Source organism: Balaenoptera borealis (genome assembly GCF_965194805.1).
Source record: "Balaenoptera borealis genome assembly, contig: HAP1_SCAFFOLD_774, whole genome shotgun sequence".
NCBI classification, from domain to species: Eukaryota; Metazoa; Chordata; class Mammalia; order Artiodactyla; family Balaenopteridae; genus Balaenoptera; species Balaenoptera borealis.
Genome location: NW_028123427.1, coordinates 34,974 through 53,994, shown reverse-complemented (window position 1 = coordinate 53,994; position 19,021 = coordinate 34,974). Strand labels below are relative to the sequence as shown.

Here is a 19,021-nt window from a genome sequence, read left to right as displayed (position 1 = left end):
ATCAAGGAAAGTGAAAACAGGAAAACAACAGAGGAAATCAACAAAACCAAAAGCTGGTTCTTTGAAAAGATAAATAAAACTGTTAAATCTCTTACCAGGGTAACCAAGAAAAAAAGAAAGAAGGCTCATATTAAAATATCAGAAATGAAAGTGGGGTTATCACTCCTAATTCCATGGACATTATCTTCTTAATGAAGGAATACTATGAACAACTCTATACCTACAAATTTGATAACTTAGATGAAATGGACTAATTACTCAAAAGGTACAAACTACTAAAACTCACACAAGGGGAAAAAGATAATCTGAATAGTTCTGTATCTACTAAAGAAATTGAATCAATAATTAATAACCTTCCAAAGATAGAAATCACTAGGACCAAATTCTACCAAACATTTAAGGATCACCAGTAAACATTTAGAAATCACCAGTGAATTTTGCCAAACATTTAAGTTAGAAATAATACCAATTCTCCACAATCTCTTCCATAAAATTGAAGTAGAGAACACTTGACTCATTCTGTGAAACCAATATTATCCTAATTCCAAAACCAGATAAAAGATACTACAAGAAAGCAAAACTACAGACCAATATTTCTAATGAATGCAGACACAAAATGCTCAACAAAATATTATGAAATTGAATCCAATAATGTATAAAAAGTTAGGCACCAAACAAGTGAAATTTATTCTAGGTACTCAAGGGTGACTCAACATTTGAAAATCAATCAATATAATCCACCACATGTTAACAGACTAAAGAAGAAAAATCATATGATCTTTATTATTTGATGCAGAAAAAGCATTTGACAGAATCCAACACCCAATCATGATAAAAGCTCTCAAACTAGGATTAGAGGGGAACTTCCTCAATTTGATAAAGAATACAAGAAACTAACATTATACTTAGTGGTGAGAAAGTAGACACTTAACCCTAAGGTCAGGAACAGGCCAAGGGTGTCCTTTCTCATTGTTCCTATTAAACATCATACTGGAGGTCCTAGCTAGTGCAGTAAGACAAAAAAGGAAATAAAAAGTATACAGATTGGAATGGAGGAAATAAAACTATATTTGCAGATGACATGATGGTCTATGTAGAAAATGCCAAAGCATTGACAAACTCCTGGCCACAAGATCGCAGGATGTAAGTTAATATATAAAAGTTACTTGCTTTCCTATATACCAGTAATGAACAATTAGAATTTGATTATTTAAAAGTGCCATTTATAATAGCATTCCCACAACACAGGATGTGACAAAAGACTCTATATCACAAATGCATGAAACAACTTCACTGAAAGGGATGGAAAAATAAGGCACTGGCATAGGTAACTTTGGAAATGAGTGGAGTCTGTAAGACTAAAGACAAAATTTTCTCTCTATATAAATATTTTAAAACATATAAAGACACATATATATATACACATACATATATATATGTATATATGGAGAGAGAGAGAGAAAGAGATGCATATATATGCATGGGTTATTATATACCCATATATCTTCTTTCTGTGTCTACCGAGAGGGCCTATACGCAATGATATCCCAATAGTAACAAGTACACCTAACACCCAAATCTTGGTTTTTAATACCATTCTCCAACGAAAGGTACCAGGGCTCCTTGGAGAAATGGCTGATTCTAGGACTTGGGCAGGAAATATGCAAGGTAAGACTAGAGGATCTTGTAGTGCCAGAAAGAGTTTTTTAAAAAAAGCACACACATACACAATGATGGAAGTATGTCAAATAGATCCAAGAGCCAACTGAAAGAGCTTCCAATGGCCAAAAGTGGAACAATTTGAGCAATGAAAATATATAAAATAGTATTAGATTATAGTCCAAAGAATAAAATTAATGAGCCCATACTTATATAAATAAATTGAATACATTAATAAATGGGGGAGAAATCAAATATCCTATGCAGAATTCCAAATAAATGTTGGAGATACTCCATCCTCAAGGCGGTAACTTTGGAAATGAGATAACTTTGAAATAACACCGCATTCTTTAAGTGTGGACTATGCAGAGTGACTTTCTTCCAGAGTACAGTCTGGAAAGGGAGAAATAAAAGGGTAACTTTACCATGGAGAATCCTGACAAACACTACCTCAGCCAGGTGACCAACGTTAACATCAACAGGAATAATATTGATAGCATATATCCTTTATATGATGCCACTTTACCTGTGTGATCTTCTTCCCCAAAGCACTTAACACCTGCCTAACCACAAGAAAAAAGTCAAGCAAACTGATATTGTGGTACACGATACAAAGTACCTGACCAGTACTTCTCAAGAATGTCAAGGCATAAGAAACAGGGAAAGTGTGAGAAACTGTCACAGCCAAGAGGAGCCTAAGGAGACATAATGACTAAATGTAAGGTGGTAACCTGGATAGGATCCTGGAACAGTAAAAGGACATTAGGGAAAAACTGAGGAAATATGAATAAAGTATGTACTTTGGTAAATAATAATGTATCAACATTGGTTCATTGTGACAAACACTTCAAACTAAAGTAAGCTGTTAATAATAGGAGATACTAGGTATGGGGTAAACGGAAACTATATATCTTTGCAATAATTCTGTAAATCTACAACTGTCCTAAAATAAAAGTTTATTTAAAGAAACACTATAAGCAAATAAAGGGCTAATGAAGAGCCAGACGAAAAAATCACATAGGTAGATGGGTCTGCTGAAATGATAAGCCAGGGCTTAACAGGAATTTCCTAGGGGACAGCTCCTTCTAAGATGAAAACGTCAGCAGACAAGAGATTAACAGGTGAGAATAGCACAGCATCTAGTCACTCAGATTTTTCTCCTGGCTCAATCTCCTGTATCTAAATCCAGTGGAGAGGGCTGTATGCAAAAACACACACAAACCAACAAAAAACTTGGAAGGGTGTGTTTTATAAGAACTTCATAAATATGAAGGCCCAAGCGACAATTGGGTGCTACCCACCAGAGTTAGGGAAACTCTACTGTAGGTAGAGAATTCTCCACCCTTCTGTTGTGACACTGTGTTGCTTTAGTCCATCATGATCTCCAGCACCATCAGCAGCAGTGGGGGCCTTAGGAGGGTACAGGACAAACTAGAAGAGGCACAGTGCCCAAGAGTCATGGCATTACCCAGGGGAAAGTGGCACCCACCTCTCAGCTGTCTGGACTTAATCCTGGACGCATGTGAGAGCTCCCTCAGCCCTCTCCCAAACATCTGATGGGGTTCTGGTCCTGCTAGTGCAGGGGAGAGGGTAGGAAACAGCCTAACACAGTTCACACACTCAGCATCTCATCGGATATCCTCCACAGCCCTGGAAGGCAAGTTTTATCCCCAGTTCACTGATGCTAAGACTCTCCCTTACAATAATGGATCTGTAATAATTGCCAGGTTGATTCTTCCAGCTTTGAGTCCCAGAGGTAATGTGACTTTTACTTATCATTTCATGTCCTGACAACAGAAATGTTATGTGTCTCCACTGCCTTCATAAGCTGAACAGTACTTTTGATTGCTTGGTATTGCTTTCCTATTTTTTTATCTTTCATTATTGTTATGATAAAAGTAATCTGTGTTTTTTTAAGAGAATATAAACAGATGGACAAAAAAACAGAAAAAAATCACCCATAGATAACCACTGTTAATCTTTTAGTAGACACAGCTTTCCGAGTTTTTTCTGTACATGGATCACTAGGTAAGTATCATTGTAGTTTTACAAAAATGGACTGATGCCGTACATATGGTTCTGAAAACTGGTTTTTTAAAAATTTTACAATGCACCATAAACATTTTTCCATGCAATGGATGAAAATCTGCTACTGAAACACACAGGGCTGCAGTTGGATAAAGAGAGTAACACCTAAAGCATAGTATTAGCATAAGGTTAAATAAAGCACAAGGCCTTGCAAATGCCTGCCAGGGGCACTACACAAAAGGAATGTCTTCAAAGCCCCTTTGTGGGGCCCTGCAGCCACCCCTGAGTTCCCTTGGGCCCCTCGGGTGGAAGGGGTCCTGTAAACTTTTTTGCATCCACATAAACCCCCCCAATTTCTGTCTGGTTTTCTTCACCTCATCCTCCACCCTGGCCATCTCGTCAAATTCTCTTATCATCTCTTCATTGCTCAAATGCATATCGTGTATGGCCTCCTTGTATTCCTTGAGACACTGAGCCAGCCCCTTGTTGGTTTTTCTTTTGGCCTTCCTGGGTACATCATCCCCAGCTGGGCGCTTTCCTGCAGCCCTTGGTTCGCTGGCTGGCTTTTCTTCTTTTGGCTTTCCCTCGCTCACTGGCTTTCCCTCACTCTCTGGTTTTCCTTCTTTTGGTTTTCCCTCACTCACTGGCTTTCCTTGGCTCTCTGGATTTCCTTCTTTTGGCTTTGCCTCACTCTCTGGCTTTTCCTTACCCTTTAGTACTTCCTCATCTTCTGTCTTTCCCTTGAGATCTGTGCTTCCCTTGTTTTCTAACTTTTCCTTGTCTTCCACAGTACAAGCTACTCCCAGCTTTCCCGCATCCAGTGGCTGTTCTTTGTTTTCCATCTTGCCTTGGTTCTCAGGCTTTCCTTCATTTTCACTGCAGAGTTTTTCCATGTTGAGCGTCCCCTCCTTTTCCTGTCCTGGGGATGGGGCAGGGGGAAGAGAAGACAAAGAGGAAACAAGGAAGACTGAGGGCTTGGGGATGGAATGCAGGTCCAGATAGTAGCAGTCGCTTCTCGCCCCTTGTCAGGGGTCCCCGGACCTGGCCCGGCCCTCCTAGTGTGCCTTCTTCCCACCCTCTACCCCACCATTCCTCGTGCACACGTGAGCCAACCATTTCCCAGACAGACCCTGCCATTTTTCCCTACGCTTGCTCAGCATGGCAGAGTGTGTGTAAATGTGTTGGGAAGTGGGCAGTGGGGCCCCCAATTCTGCCCGGGCCGTGCCCTCCACACTCCCCACCCCTCTGCGTCCCTGTCCAGTGCCCTCCTCCTTCACTGACCTGCGGGGATTCTGTACAGGTTCCTCCTCTTTCTCTAGCCCAGCAGAGCACTGGGAACAACAGACACGTACACCTGCAGACAGACAGGAGACCGGGGATGAGGCATCGGTGGATGCACAGGGACTCGGGTTCTTTTTCCGAATCCGGGTCCTCCTCACCCAACGTTTCCCTTCCCCACCTCCTCCGCCCCCACAGCACCCCAGCCGCCATTTCTTTTCACTCCTCGGGCGCCAGCAGGATGTTTTCCAAACTAATTTTGGATCTCTGCGTCCTTCTCCCGCAGAGGAAACTCGCCCCCCAACCCTTGAGGTCAACTTTTTACTCTACGCACGGAGTGGCAGAGGGGGTTTATTCCCACTGTCTCACTGCTGGGGCACCCCGCCAACTCATCATCTCCGGCTCCAAAATGGACGGAGAGTAAAGAAGAAGTGTGCAGAAAGGCGAATGGGTACTTGGGGTGCCCGCCTTCCCCATCCTCTGCCCAATGGCCGTTTACTCCCCCTTAGCCGTTTTTCCCACCGCCATCTCTATCTACACTCTGGCTAGCTCCCCTCGACCAGGACCCCATCCCCAACCTTTTTCCTTTCCGCGCCCGTTCCCCCTCCCCCATTCCGGTGTCCCGCAGGCAGCAACGAGAGCTCTCACACTGACCTGAAAGAACCTGGAGCAACAATTAGGGGCTCCCAGACGGCTCCGGGTCCGACAGCACGGAGCCAGGACTGGCACCCGGACGGTGCCCACTTCGGAGCCCGGCGGTCACGTGAGCGCTGCGTCACCCGAGCTCCGCCCTCGCACCCCGCCCACCAGCCGGAGTCAGCCAGCCGCCCACCGCCTCCCTCCGGCAGGTCCCCCCGCCAACCTCTCCCGGCCCTTTTGTCCTTTTCCTCTTCTTGAGAAGTTGGTCAGAGAAAGAATTTTAATAAAAAACACAGAAGCTTTTTTTAATGGGCTGGGCGGTCCGGGGGAGGAGTCCATAAACGTTGCTCTTAAATTCCGTTGAGAGAACGTAGACTCACCAATGAAATCTTAAGAATGTGAACTTTAATATTGTACAAAGGGTAGAATATTGCACTTTAGAAAAAATTAGGAAAAATGTTCCCGTCAAAATGAAGTCGTCCCTTTTTCCTGGTATGCACAGACATAAATTTTCTAATGAATTAAATACTTAGATCTGAAAATGAAATTATATTTGAAGCAGAATGAAAGAATGATTTTTTAAAGTGAGAGACTGAATACACAACGGACAATGACCAGACCATATATGACAATAAAATTGTGACCCACAATCTCTGTAGCAAGCAGCCCCGCAAGCCAAACCACAGCCTCTACAGCAATCTTCAGGACTTGATCAATGACTGCCAGCCTCCCTATTTTTGCCCTGCCCCAACTAGAGAAACCTAAATATGCTCCCCAAACCAGTAACATAAAATGCCGCTGCTTCTAGTTACCTGGCTTCCAGCTTTTCCCTGACAACAACTTCCAATCAGAGAAAACCTGGTCTTCCTTTTTTTCACTCTAAAGCTTTCCCATTCCCTTGCCTGTCTTTAAGTCTCTGCCAAACACAAGTTAGGGTGGCTAACTCCCTTGTTATAACAAGCTGTGAATAACTAGCCTCTGCTTTTACCTAAGCTTTCTGTGTAGAAGGTCTTTAAAAATATAATAACTGAAAGTTAAACAATTAAGAACAGCGTTGATGGATTTGATTACATTAAAATGTGTAACAGATTTGTTAAGGGATTGGGGACACATGCATTTCTCCCAGCGCTTGTTCTTTTTTTTATTTTTTTAAACATTTGCGTGTGCTTTTTTTTTTTTTTTTAATTTATTTATGGCTGTGTTGGGTCTTCGTTGCTGTGCGAGGGCTTTCTCTAGTTGCGGCGAGCGGGCCTCTCACCATCGCGGCCTCTCTTGTTGCGGAGCACAGGCTCCAGGCGCACAGGCTCAGTAGTTGCAGCTCATGGGCCCAGTTGCTCCGCGGCATGTGGGATCTTCCCAGACCAGGGCTCGAACCCGTGTCCCCTGCATTGGCAGGCAGATTCTCAACCACTGCGCCACCAGGGAAGCCCTCTTGTTCTTTTTTTAAATTTATTTTTTATTGAAATACAGTTGAACTACAATGTTGTGTTAATTACTGCTGTACAGCAAAGTGACTCAGTTATACACACACATATATATATATATATATATATATATATATATACACATACACATTCTTTTTCATATTCTTTTCCATTATGGTTTATCACAGGATATTGAATATAGTTCCCTGTGCTATACAGTAGGATATTGTTGTTTATCCATTCTATAAATACCAGTTTGCATCTGCTATCCCAAACTCCTGCTCCTAACCTCTCCCACCCCCCTACCCTGCCTGCTCTTGTTGAGTGTACTGGTAAAATTTTCTGAAGGGAAACTTTGTAAATTGTTTAAAAATAAAAATATTTTATATTTTGGCCCAGCAATTCCACCTCTAATATTTACCCATGGAGATAATTAGTAAGGTGCTAAAAGAGAATCTTATGTTTTAAAACGTTTTATGGTTTTAAATTCTCATAACAATTATTTATTATGCATTTATCCTTTGCTGGAGCTGGGGCTCCAATAGTGATTCTGTAGGCTTTGTTTATAAAGGGAAAAAAATGGAGCATCACAATTGTCCATCGGTACAGATTTAGTTACATAATCTTCTTAGTACATTTTTTACCCTGGTTATCTTTGGACATTTGGTTAGAAAAATAATCCTTTTATGTTGGGTGCTCAATATGCAGTAAAAATAATTATTACCTATCCATAACCCCAAATTACTGTGGATGGTGGGACACAAAGGATAACCAGAGGATGTGGCATTGACCTCTAGAGAATACCACCTATCTGCCAGGCATTATGCTAGCTACCTTATCTTATCTGGTGTAGATTTCATTTATATCTGATGGAAGAACTCATACTTCAGTGAAGCGGAATGATTTATAAAACTACAATCTTAACTCACTGTAGTACTGGAATAAAGATAGTAAGAGGAATAAAACAGAGAGCCCACTAACATCCCCAGGTATAAAAGTTTTTAGTATATGATAAGGAAGCATTTCTGATCAGTAGTAAGATATAGGTTATTATGGAAATTAAACTTGTATAATTACTTTAATAGTTAAAGGAAAATGAAGAGCCATATTTTCTGACATACACTTAAATGCTTTTCAGAGTAGGCAAGAAAAATGAAACAAAAGGTATCCAGATTGGAAGGAAAGAAGTAAAACTACCTCTGTTTGCAAATGACATGATCATGCATATAGAAAATCCCCAGGAATCCACTAAAGACCTATGAGAACGAAAGAGTTCAGCAATGTGGTAGAATACAAGATCAACATACAAAAATCAATTGTGTTTCTATATGCTAGCAAAGAACAATTCAAAGAGGATAGTAAGGAAACATTTCCATTCAAAACATCATCAAAAAGAGGGGACTTCCCTGGTGGTCCAGTGGTTAAGACTCCACGCTCCCAATGCAGGGGGCCTGGGTTCAATCCCTGCTCAGGGAACTAGATCCCACATGCATGCCGCAACTAAGGGTCCGCATGCTGCAACTATGAGTCTGCATGCTGCAACTAAAAGATCCTGCACGCAGCAACGAAGATCCCACATGCCGCAACTAAGACCCTGGGCAGCCAAATAAATAAATAAATAAAAATTTAAAAACTTGCTTAGTTTTCAAAAAAAAAATCATCAAAAAGGATAAACCATTTAGAAATAAATTTATTTTGAAAGTCCAAGACTTGTGTACTGAAAACTATAAAATATTGTTGAACAAAATTAAAGAATACCTAAATAAATGGAAAGATAGCCTATGTTCATAGATTGGAAGACTTCATATTGTTAAGATGGGCAATACTTCCTAAGTTGATCTACAGACTCGACACAACCTCTATCAAAATCTCAGATGGTTTCTTTGCAGATTTTGATAAGCTGATCCCAAAATTCATATGGAAATGCAAGTAACTCAGAATAGACAAAAATAATCTTGAAAGGGAAGGATAAAGTTTGAGATCTCACACTTCCAGATTTCAAAACTTATTATATAGCTACAGGAATCAAGACAATGTGGTACTGGCATAAGGACATATAGACCAATGGAATAAAATTGAGAGTACAGAAATAAACCCTCAGGTTTACAGTCAGTTGATTTTCAACCAGAGTGCCAAGAAATTTAGTGGTGAAAGAAGAGTCTTTTCAACAAATGATGGTGAGACAACTAGATATCCACATGCAAAAAATGAATTTGGACTCCCACGTCACACCACATACAGAGCTTAACTCAAAAAAATAAAGTCCTAAATATAAGAGCTAAAACCATTAAACTCTTAGAAGAAAATAAAGGTGTAATTCTTCATGATCTTGGATTAGGCAATGGTTTCTTAGATATGACACTAAAAGCTCAAGCAATAAAAGAAATATAGAAAAATGGGGCTTCACCAAAATGTAAAACTTTTGATTTAAACATCACAATTAAGAAAGTGAAAAGACAACCCACAGAAAGGGAGAAAATGTTTGAAAGTAATATGTCTGATAAGGGACTTATATCTAGAATATACAAAGAGCACTTACAACTCAATAAAAAAAATTTTTTTAAATGGGCAGGGAATTCCCTGGCAGTCCAGTGGTTAGGACTCTGCCCATTCACTGCCAAGGGCGCGGGTTCAATCCCTGGTCGGGGAACTCAGATCCCGCAAGCCAAGCAGTGTGGCCAATAAATAAATAAAATAAAAATGGGCAAAGGATCTGAATAGATATTTCAGCAAAGGAAATATACAAATGACCTATAAGCACGATGTTCAACATCATTAGCTGTCAGGGAAATGCAAATTAAAACCACATTGAGATACCACTTCATACCCACTAGAATGGATATAATAAAAAAAGGCAGATAATAACAAGTGTTTGCAAATGTGTAGAGAAATTAGAACCATCACACAGTGATGGTGAGAATGGGAAATGACGCAGCCGCTGTGGAAAACAGGCTGTCTGGCAGTTTCTCAAAATGTTAAACCTTAAGTTATCATATGACTTGACAATTCCACTTCTAAGTAAAGATCCAAGAGAAATGAAAAAATACGTTCACACAAAAACTTGTATGCAAAAGTCCTTGGCATCATTATTCATAATAATTAAAAAGTGGAAATATCCCTAATGTCCATCATCTGATGAATGGATAAATAAAATGTGGTATAATAATGGAATACTATTTTTCACTAAAAATGGAATGAAGAGCTGATACATGCCAACAGGCACATGAAAAAATGCTCGACATCGCTAATCATCAGAGAAATGCAAATCAAAACCACAATGAGATGTCACCTCACACCTGTCAGAATGGCTATTATTGAAAAGACAACAAATAACAAGTGTTGGTGAGGATGTGGAGAAAAGGGAGCCCTCATGCACCGTTGGTGGGAATGTAAATTGGTGCAGCCACTATGGAAAACAGTATGGAGTTTCCTTAAAAAACTAAAAATAGAACTGCCATATGATTCAGCAGTTCCACTCCTGGGTATTTATCTGAAGAAAACAAAAACACTAATTACAAAAGATGTGCACCCTTATGTTCATTGCAGCATTATTTACAATAGCCCAGATATGGAAGCAACCCAAGTGCCCATCAATAGATGAATGGATAAAGAAGATGTGATATATAATGGAATATTACTCAGCCATAAAAAAGAATGAAATCTTGCCATTTATGACAACATGAATGAACCTAGATGGTATTATGCTAAATTAAATAAGTCAGACAGAGAAAGACAAATACTGTATGATTTCACTTATATGTGGATTCTAAAAAACAAAACAAATGAACAAACATAACAAAACAGAAACAGTTATAGATACAGAGGACAAACAGGTGGTTGCCAGAGGGGAGGGGGCTGGGGGGAGGAAAGAAATAGATGAGAGAGATTAAGAGGTACAAACTTCCTGTTGCAAAATAAATGAGTCACATGTATGAAATGTGCAGTGTGGAATATAGTCAATAGCGATGTAATATATTGGTATGGTGACATATTGTGACTTGACTTATTGTAGTGATCATTTTGAAATGTATAGAAATTCCAAATCACTATGTTGTGTAACAAGAGCTAAATTAGTGTTGTAGGTCAATTATACTTCAAAAAAAATAAACTGATAGAAAAAGAGATCAGATTTGTAGTTGCCAGAGTGGGGGGAGGGGGGGAATTGGATGAAGGCAGGCAAAAGGTACAAAGTTCCAAATATAAGATAAATAATTACTAGGGATGTAATGTAAAACATAAATATAATTAACACTGCTGTATGTTATATATGAAAAAGAGAGTAAATCCTGAGTTCTCATCACAAAAAAATTTTTTTTCTATTTCTTTAATTTTGTATGTACATAAGATGATGGATGTTCACTAAACTTACTGTGATAATCATTTCATGATGTATGTAAATCATCAAATCATTATGCTGTAAACCTTAAATTTATACAGTGCTATATGTCAATTATATTCAAGAAAACTGGAAGAAAATAGTGGTAATAATAATAATAATAATAAAGAACCTAGCAGCTGAATACTTCCTGAATATAAGTGATCATTTTAAGCTGCTAATTTTTGGAGTAATTTGTTATGCAGGAATAGTAACCAGAACAACCTATATAAAGGATATGATAATAGCAAATATGATAATAGATAGTGCACATAGCCTAAAATATTTACTATCTGGTCCTTTACAGAAAATTTTGTCAGTCCATGTCTTAGACCAAAGGGAACAACTAAACCTCCACCACCACCACGACCATCATCATTAAGATATGATGCTGAGTAAGTACTAATATCGATGCATATCAGGGTACAGGTAACATTTCATTCATTTAAGGGGAGTAACTTTATTTAATACAATTTTAAACCTACAAAAAAATTATTCTGTGTATTTTTGAAACAACTAATTCTTGAGTACTGGAAACCCATAAAGTAAAAGTTGATGGCCTAGTGGAAAGAGTTTAGAATTCAGACTTTGCACTTTAAAAAAGGTATTTAACCTCTTTTAGGCCCAGTTGGTTTGCCCATCTGTGAAATGGGAGAATGGATAACAGTCAAAAGACTGACAGTATCAAGTGTTGGCAAGGATATAGAGTAACTGGAACCCACATACCTACTCTAGAAAGTGTAAATTGATACAGCCACTTTGGAAAACTGTCAATATCTACTAAAGCTAAACACTCATATACGTTTTGACTCTGCATTTGCACTCTTGGTATATTTCAACAGAAATATGTCCTTGTGTCCACCAAAAGACATGAACAAGACTGATTATTAAGCTCAAAACTTAAAGCAATGCAAATGTCCATCAACAGAAAAAGAGTGTTATAGTCCTATAATGCATTACAATACAGACATGAAAATGAACAAACTACAACCACAAACAACAACATGGGATAAATATCACAAATATAACACTGATACTTCCATTGTAATCCCTCCATCTCTCTCCTCCCTACAAAAACACATACCTGTGGAGTCACAAATGGGGGCAGATTTGAGGCCACAAGAAAGAGTTTAAGGAGAGGGGAAAGCAGAAGCAGCCCCTAGGACTCAACCTGATGTCTGACATCCCCAGCTGTTGGAGTTTGTTAAGGGAAAAACATTATGCATTTTACGCTTATGAATTTTAATTTGAATTAATTCTCCAAATGGAGATTGAGATGGGTCAAACAAATTAACACTGTATTAGCTTTTATTTTAAAGTATTTCCTGTCAAGCAGATTGATGCAGAGAAGCACAATTTCTATACACTTCTAATAGGTTCAAACACTCAAAGGCTAATACCATATCTGATAGACCAGACAGTAAAGTGAGATTCAGGAGATCACGTGGGTCCTGGTATCAGTTCTGACCCAGTAGCTATGTGACCTTGGGTAATGCCTTTCACCTCTCTGTGAAGATCCCACCTGGGAAAAGACACTGTGTTCCTAGAAGGGATAGAATTCACTATGCCAGCCCAATTATTTTAACAAGAACAATAGCTATGAATCTTACACTTTCTTAAAACAAAATTCCCAGTGGTGTATGACAAAATACCTGGTCAAACATCATGTCCACCCAAAGTCATATGGTCACCACCTAACTTCGACTCCCAAGAGCTGACATTGTTCACACGTACCTCTGTATAAGGAACCTTTTGAAGGAATACTTAGTGATATCATGGGCAGGTTTCAGGATTTCAGAAGAATTTTAGGGCAACAGCAGAGCGGTGAGGGGCAGGACTGAGCATGTCACAACCCCCATATGGACGCTAGGAAGCATGGCAAGGACTGGATTGACAACCTGCTAGAGGGGAGTACAGAGCTCCCACGCTCCACTCAGGCCCCCCAGTAATCCTAGATTTGCTTTTGAAGTCCCTCATATTAAGGAGAAAGCATAAATGGCCATTTTTTCAAACTTCCTCCTCCCCGACACCACACTCATTCCATTCTCTTCTTATCCAGGAGTGACCAGTCATGATCAAAGAGGAGGAGGGCGATGATGGGTTAGGAATCACGACCAACCCCATTTTATTGGCCCCTGTCCTGGAGTGAGATTTTCATCCTGCCAAGTTAATGTGGTGGGTTTTATTTTGTCAGGCATATATTGCTGGAAGGTGAAAACAATAAAATCAACTTAATATTCAGATAGCTTGAGGAAAAGGATGGTGGGGGAGAGTCATATTTCTCTTGATCTATTACCGTGGTTCTTTTAATATGATTAAGAGGCAGGTCCTTCATTGGCTGAGCCAGTGGAGAATGGGGCATGAACTGCTCTCATTGGACTCTCCCATCATCAGAATGATGCATAACTACAGGTCATTAAGGTTTAGGTTTTTAACAATGAAAGATTATAGATCAGAAAAGAATAAAAGCAAATAAACCTGAATGTAATAGAATAGTAATTTCAAAGTCTTGGAAGCTGGACAAAGATACTGTTTTTTGAAAATTTTGATTTATCTACTTCTGGGCTTTTAGTTTGTTTCTTTTATTTATTAAAATCAATTCAAAAGAAGTTTGTGGTATTTTTATTCTGTTAACACTCTTTCTCCCTGATTCACGCTTACAATATGTTATTTACTGTAGTTAAAGCCATTTCCCTTATTTAGCCTTTTTCAAAAAACACAGCATTAGAGCATGATGGCTCCTCATTCGCCCACCAGGTTAAAAATCAGATGTACTCATTGTCCCTTCTAGTCTTTAACACCAAGCCAGGTTTTTCTCTCTACTTACCAGATCCATCTGTCTCAATCACCCCTGCACTCTCAGCCAAATTATAGTGCATTTTATTTTATTTTTTTTATTTTTATTTTATTTTTGACTGCGTTGGGTCTTCATTGCTGTGCTAGGGCTTTCTCTAGTTGCAGTGAGAGGGGGCTACTCTTGGGTGCGGTGCACGGGCTTCTCATTGCGGTGGCTTCTCGTTGCGGAGCACAGGCTCTAGGCACGCGGGCTGCTAAAGCAGTTGTGGTGCGCGGACTTTGTTGCTCTGCGGCATGTGGGATCTTCCTGGACCAGGGATCGAACCCATGTGCCCTGCATTGGCAGGCAGATTCTTAACCACTGTGCCAACAGGGAAGTCCTATAGGTGCATTTTAGATGTTCTTTTATTAATGCTTCTGTTTATTTTCTGAATTTACAAGTACAAAACAGCCAAAACACACAACTGTCCTAATGGATTCAATACATCAAAATGCCTTCCAACACAATATGTATGAGACCAATGTGCTAGAATAATTTTGGTAAAAACATTTGTATGGCATAATGACAAACACTGGCGTTTTGAAGCAACAGTTAGCATGATATAATTGACTTAGTGATTTTTTTTTTCTGAACATGTCCACAGCTTTCTCTGAACACGCAGCTCTGAAAAGAACCTTTGCTTTCCCCAAATTTTATTTTGATGTGTAAGACAGTCATGTGGCATTCCCTTCCCCTACAGGGGATTTACTTGCAGGTTATTTTGTGATTGTTTGTCTACGTCTTTGCAGTAAAATCCTTTTTCAAGTCCTTTTATAAAATGTTTCTAATATACCAGGTAATGATAAATAATAGTCCTGATGAGAAGGCTCAATTTTTGTGAACCCTGTCTCTAATGATGGTAATTTTAGTATTTCACCATGAAACAAACATCATATTAGCAAAGGGATTTAAAGCATATATGGAGATTAATTGAAAGGTTTTTTTCCCTTTAACATCATAAAGTGAAACATATTTGTATTTTACTCAATCTGAAACATTTTGTCTGCTATGTCTTTTTTTGTTCAACTTTTACTATACCAGATATAGTTGTTAATCATTTATGTAGAATTTTTATATCCTTGTTTATAAATATGACCACTCAACTCTTTTTAGCATGCTCTTTCATATATTTCCTTTAAATAAAAATGTAATTTTCTTCATAATCTATTGTTTTCATTAACAACAACAACAACAAAAATACCTCTTCTTAATGGTCTGACATTAAGTACTTTTGGAAGCCTGGCCATTTGGGATGGTAGCTCTTTGAGATGACCTCAATTTCTTCCATTTTCTTAATCCTTAAGTCTTTTTGGGGGGAGGGTTTAATTTCTGTAATTTATACTTTCCACAAATCCACACATTTTATCAATATTTTCAATTGTATCACATAGATATTTGAAAGAGCTATCTTTTACATAGAATAGTATTTTCTATATTATTCCTTTTTTTCTCCCTAAGGAGGTTACTTAGATGTGTAATCTATTATTTTTTCCCCCAGGCAACAGCTCTCATTTTTATTCACCAACTATATGGTTAAGGGTGTTTATCTTGGATTTAAGTATCGTCAAGACAAACAGTTTCAGGACTTCCCTGGTGGCGCAGTGGTTAAGAATCTGCCTGCCAATGCAGGGGACACAGGTTCGAGCCCTGGTCCAGGAAGATCCCACATGCCACGGAGCAACTAAGCCCGTGCGCCACAACTACTGAGCCTGCGTGTCGCAACTACTGAGCCCGCATGCTGCAACTACTGAAGCCCGTGCACCTAGAGCCTGTGCTCCACAACCAGAGAAACCACCGCAACGAGAAGCCCACGCACTGCAACGAAGAGTAGCCCCCGCTTGCCACAACTAGAGAAAGCCCGTGTGCAGCAACAAAGACCCAATGCAGCCAAAAATAAATAAAATTTTAAAAAAAGTAAAGACAAACAATTTTAATCTTGGTTAACTTCTAAGGATATTTTACATTTTTCATAAATATATTTATTTTTGTTTGTGTTCTGTATTTGGAGACTGGTTTTGCCATTTTTCCCTTTTTGGCAATTCACTGAGGCTTTTGTTCAGAATTGGAGCAGTGGCTTTCCAGGCAGGTCCCTTGTTTTCCAGGAGCTCATCCCCTAAGTCGGAGAGTTCCTGTTCAAGCCAGGGTGGCTTAGCCCAGGATATTAGATTCTGGGTTGGTGGACAAATGGCCCAAACGTGGCCAGCGTCATTGCTCTGGCATTGTGTACCTGGGTTACAGAAGTCATAGTCTCAAAGACCTGAAGCTGAATTTTCTACAATTTAGGTGCTGTAGATGGCGCCTGTAAAGTGGTTTCTCAGTGGAGGCTACAGGAAGCTTTTAGATAGTCTGGTTATTCAATGCCTTCTAATTGGCTCTTGCCAGGTAAAACTACCCAATCACATTTAACCACGTGGGGACTTATTGGTAAGGTTTCCCGCATTACATTTCATCCAGTCAGATGTTGCCGGTACTCAATACCTCATCTGGATACACGGTATATAAATAGCTCGTGGTCACTACCACCTTTCTCTTTCATTCTAAGGTATTGGAAAAGTATGTCCATCATGGCTGAGCATTCTTCTAAATCTATCTTTGCCAAGAAGGGCTTCAAGAAAGCCACTTCCAAAACAGAGAAGGGGGAGATGGATAGAGATACTCTAGTAACTATTACTCCACCCCTGTCTACAAGGCTCTGAAGCAGGTCCACTCTAACATTGGTATTTCATTAAATGTCATGCACAGCGTGAATTATTTTCTTAACAATATCACTGGGGGTATTTCAGACTATGCCTCCCTCCTGACCCACTCCACCAAGTGCTCCATCATCACCTCCAGAGAGATCCTCATATTCTTGTGCCTGCTGCTGCCTGGGAATATCGGAAAGCACGCCGTGTCCAAGGCCACCAAGGTAGTCATCAGAAACACCACCCACAAATGAGCTGCCTCCGGACCACCTGAGCATCGCAAACCAAAGGCTCTTTTCAGAGCCACTCACTTGGCGGGAAAAAGATTTTAAAAAAATAAATAAATAAAATAAAAAGAAAAAAAAAGACCTGTAGCTCTGAAGAGTCCGATCCACTCGGTTTTCGCCCTGTGCCATACTGTCCATCTTTAAAACATTTCTACCCTGAGGGAAATATAAACCTCATCAACTCTGCTTGAGTATATGTCTGCAGTGCCATTCGTTCCATGGAAAATCGCGAACATTTCTTAAGCATATTGCATCTTGTCACTTTCCTAAATGGTCATTTCTATTCGTGGTTTCTCTGTCACCCATTTTAGGGATCTTTATGGTCAAAATTCTTTCCATAAAAATTCCATTGACCTCTTTAATTGTCATTCTCCCACCTGTACATAGCAGTATCATCCAGAGATTTTTATGTGGGATATAGTAACCGATAAAGTGCAGTAGCAGATATAAAAATCACACTTACATGTTCATACTCCTTCAACATATCTGAAATCTGAATTCAGATTTTAAATACATAAAATAGGACACAACGCAGTGTAAAATTAGAGAAATCTAATTTTCTAGAATCAAGCACCATACCTTCTGAAATTTCTATTCTACCTAATTCAGATTTCTCTGATTCTATATTCTTTTTTTTTTTTTTTTCAACCTATAACTTTTTGGTTTTTATCCAAACATCTTGACTGAACTGCAGTGCTGCGTGGATGATGGGATCGTCCAGTGACAGCAGCTGTAGCCAGCATGTCCAGAGCAGCAGCCAATGAGGGACTGGCAGCCCTTGAGCCAAAGCAATCAGCCCTGAGTGTGGTGGGGTGACCAGGGCTGAACCAAAAACAGCCATCCTGTGCTACTCAGACCAGAGATCGAGCAGGAAAGAGATGTGATTGCTTCACTGTTATTTTTCCCTTCAAGTAGCTGCTTTTAACCATGGTGATTTTAGTACAGGCATCCAGATCTGGTAGTGTCTCTACCTCCTTGCCTGAAAATAAGAGGAGGGTGTTCAGCAATTAAGAGAACTAAGATGACTCTTTTCTTTGTTTTTTTGTTGTTTTTGCTTTATTGGTTGGATATTTTTAATATGGAATTAGACAGAATATTTTTGAAAATTAAAGAGAATTTAATAGAAATAATGCCATAGAAACAAAGATACTGTTTTACAAATATCAGTTTTCAGAGATTATAAATGATTAGTTACCCAAGTAACATACGTAATATAATCATTTAAGGAGTGAGAAATTTGACTTTTGGAACAGAAAATACTAACAACTATGTAGACTAAAGATTGAACAGCAGAAGTTAGGTTGTACAGGAAAAAAGACAACAATGACTTTTTTGATCTTTAGTCTCATTACACACTGCATATACATCAGGAAGTGATAAATTAAGTCTGTATTACAGGGTGTGCTTAGGAATCTAAGATAAGGCAAACACACACTTAGGGTTGTCATTTGTACATTTCCAACACCAGGTTTCACAGATAAATCTGAATCCAGCAAACTGAAATTTCCAGAGTGGTCAAAAAATTTAGAAAGAACATGAGATTTGCTAATAACTTTCAGTTTACTTGAAATACATAAGAATTGAAGAATCAGAATATATCTAAGACAGAAGGGGTAATATTAGTTGTTCTTGAAATAAAAAATATAGATGTGTACTTGGAATTTTATAGCTTTTTGGACACATATACTATATTATATGTATTATATATATAATATATAATTTACAATCTCATGTATGTTTGGGTTTTATTTTTTTAATTTTCTTAACATCCTTATTGGAGTATAATTGCTTTACAATGGTGTATTAGTTTC

At 39.0% G+C, this 19,021-nt stretch overlaps 1 protein-coding gene across 2 annotated transcripts; it reads right to left on the bottom strand.

The window, feature by feature from the left end:
• Nucleotides 1-3,624: 3,624 nt before the first annotated feature.
• Nucleotides 3,625-5,774, bottom strand: TCEAL4 (transcription elongation factor A like 4). Of its 2 annotated transcripts, none has more exons than XM_082409034.1 (3): nt 5,620-5,774; nt 4,969-5,041; nt 3,625-4,601 (listed from the first exon to the last, which is right to left on the bottom strand). In XM_082409034.1, the coding sequence occupies exon 3, from the start codon at nt 4,578-4,580 to the stop codon at nt 3,918-3,920; it is 663 nt and encodes a 220-aa protein (XP_082265160.1). In that variant the 5' UTR covers nt 4,581-4,601; nt 4,969-5,041; nt 5,620-5,774; the 3' UTR covers nt 3,625-3,917. The 2 variants fall into 2 exon arrangements, with proteins under 2 accessions (XP_082265160.1, XP_082265159.1); XM_082409033.1 differs by having other exon boundaries at nt 3,625-4,606; nt 5,620-5,686.
• Between the last annotated feature and the right edge of the window lie 13,247 nt (nt 5,775-19,021).

Coding starts and splice junctions, on each gene's coding strand:
- TCEAL4 (XM_082409034.1), bottom strand. CDS start 4,580: ATGGAAAAACTCTGCAGTGAAAATGAAGGAAAGCCTGAGAACCAAGGC.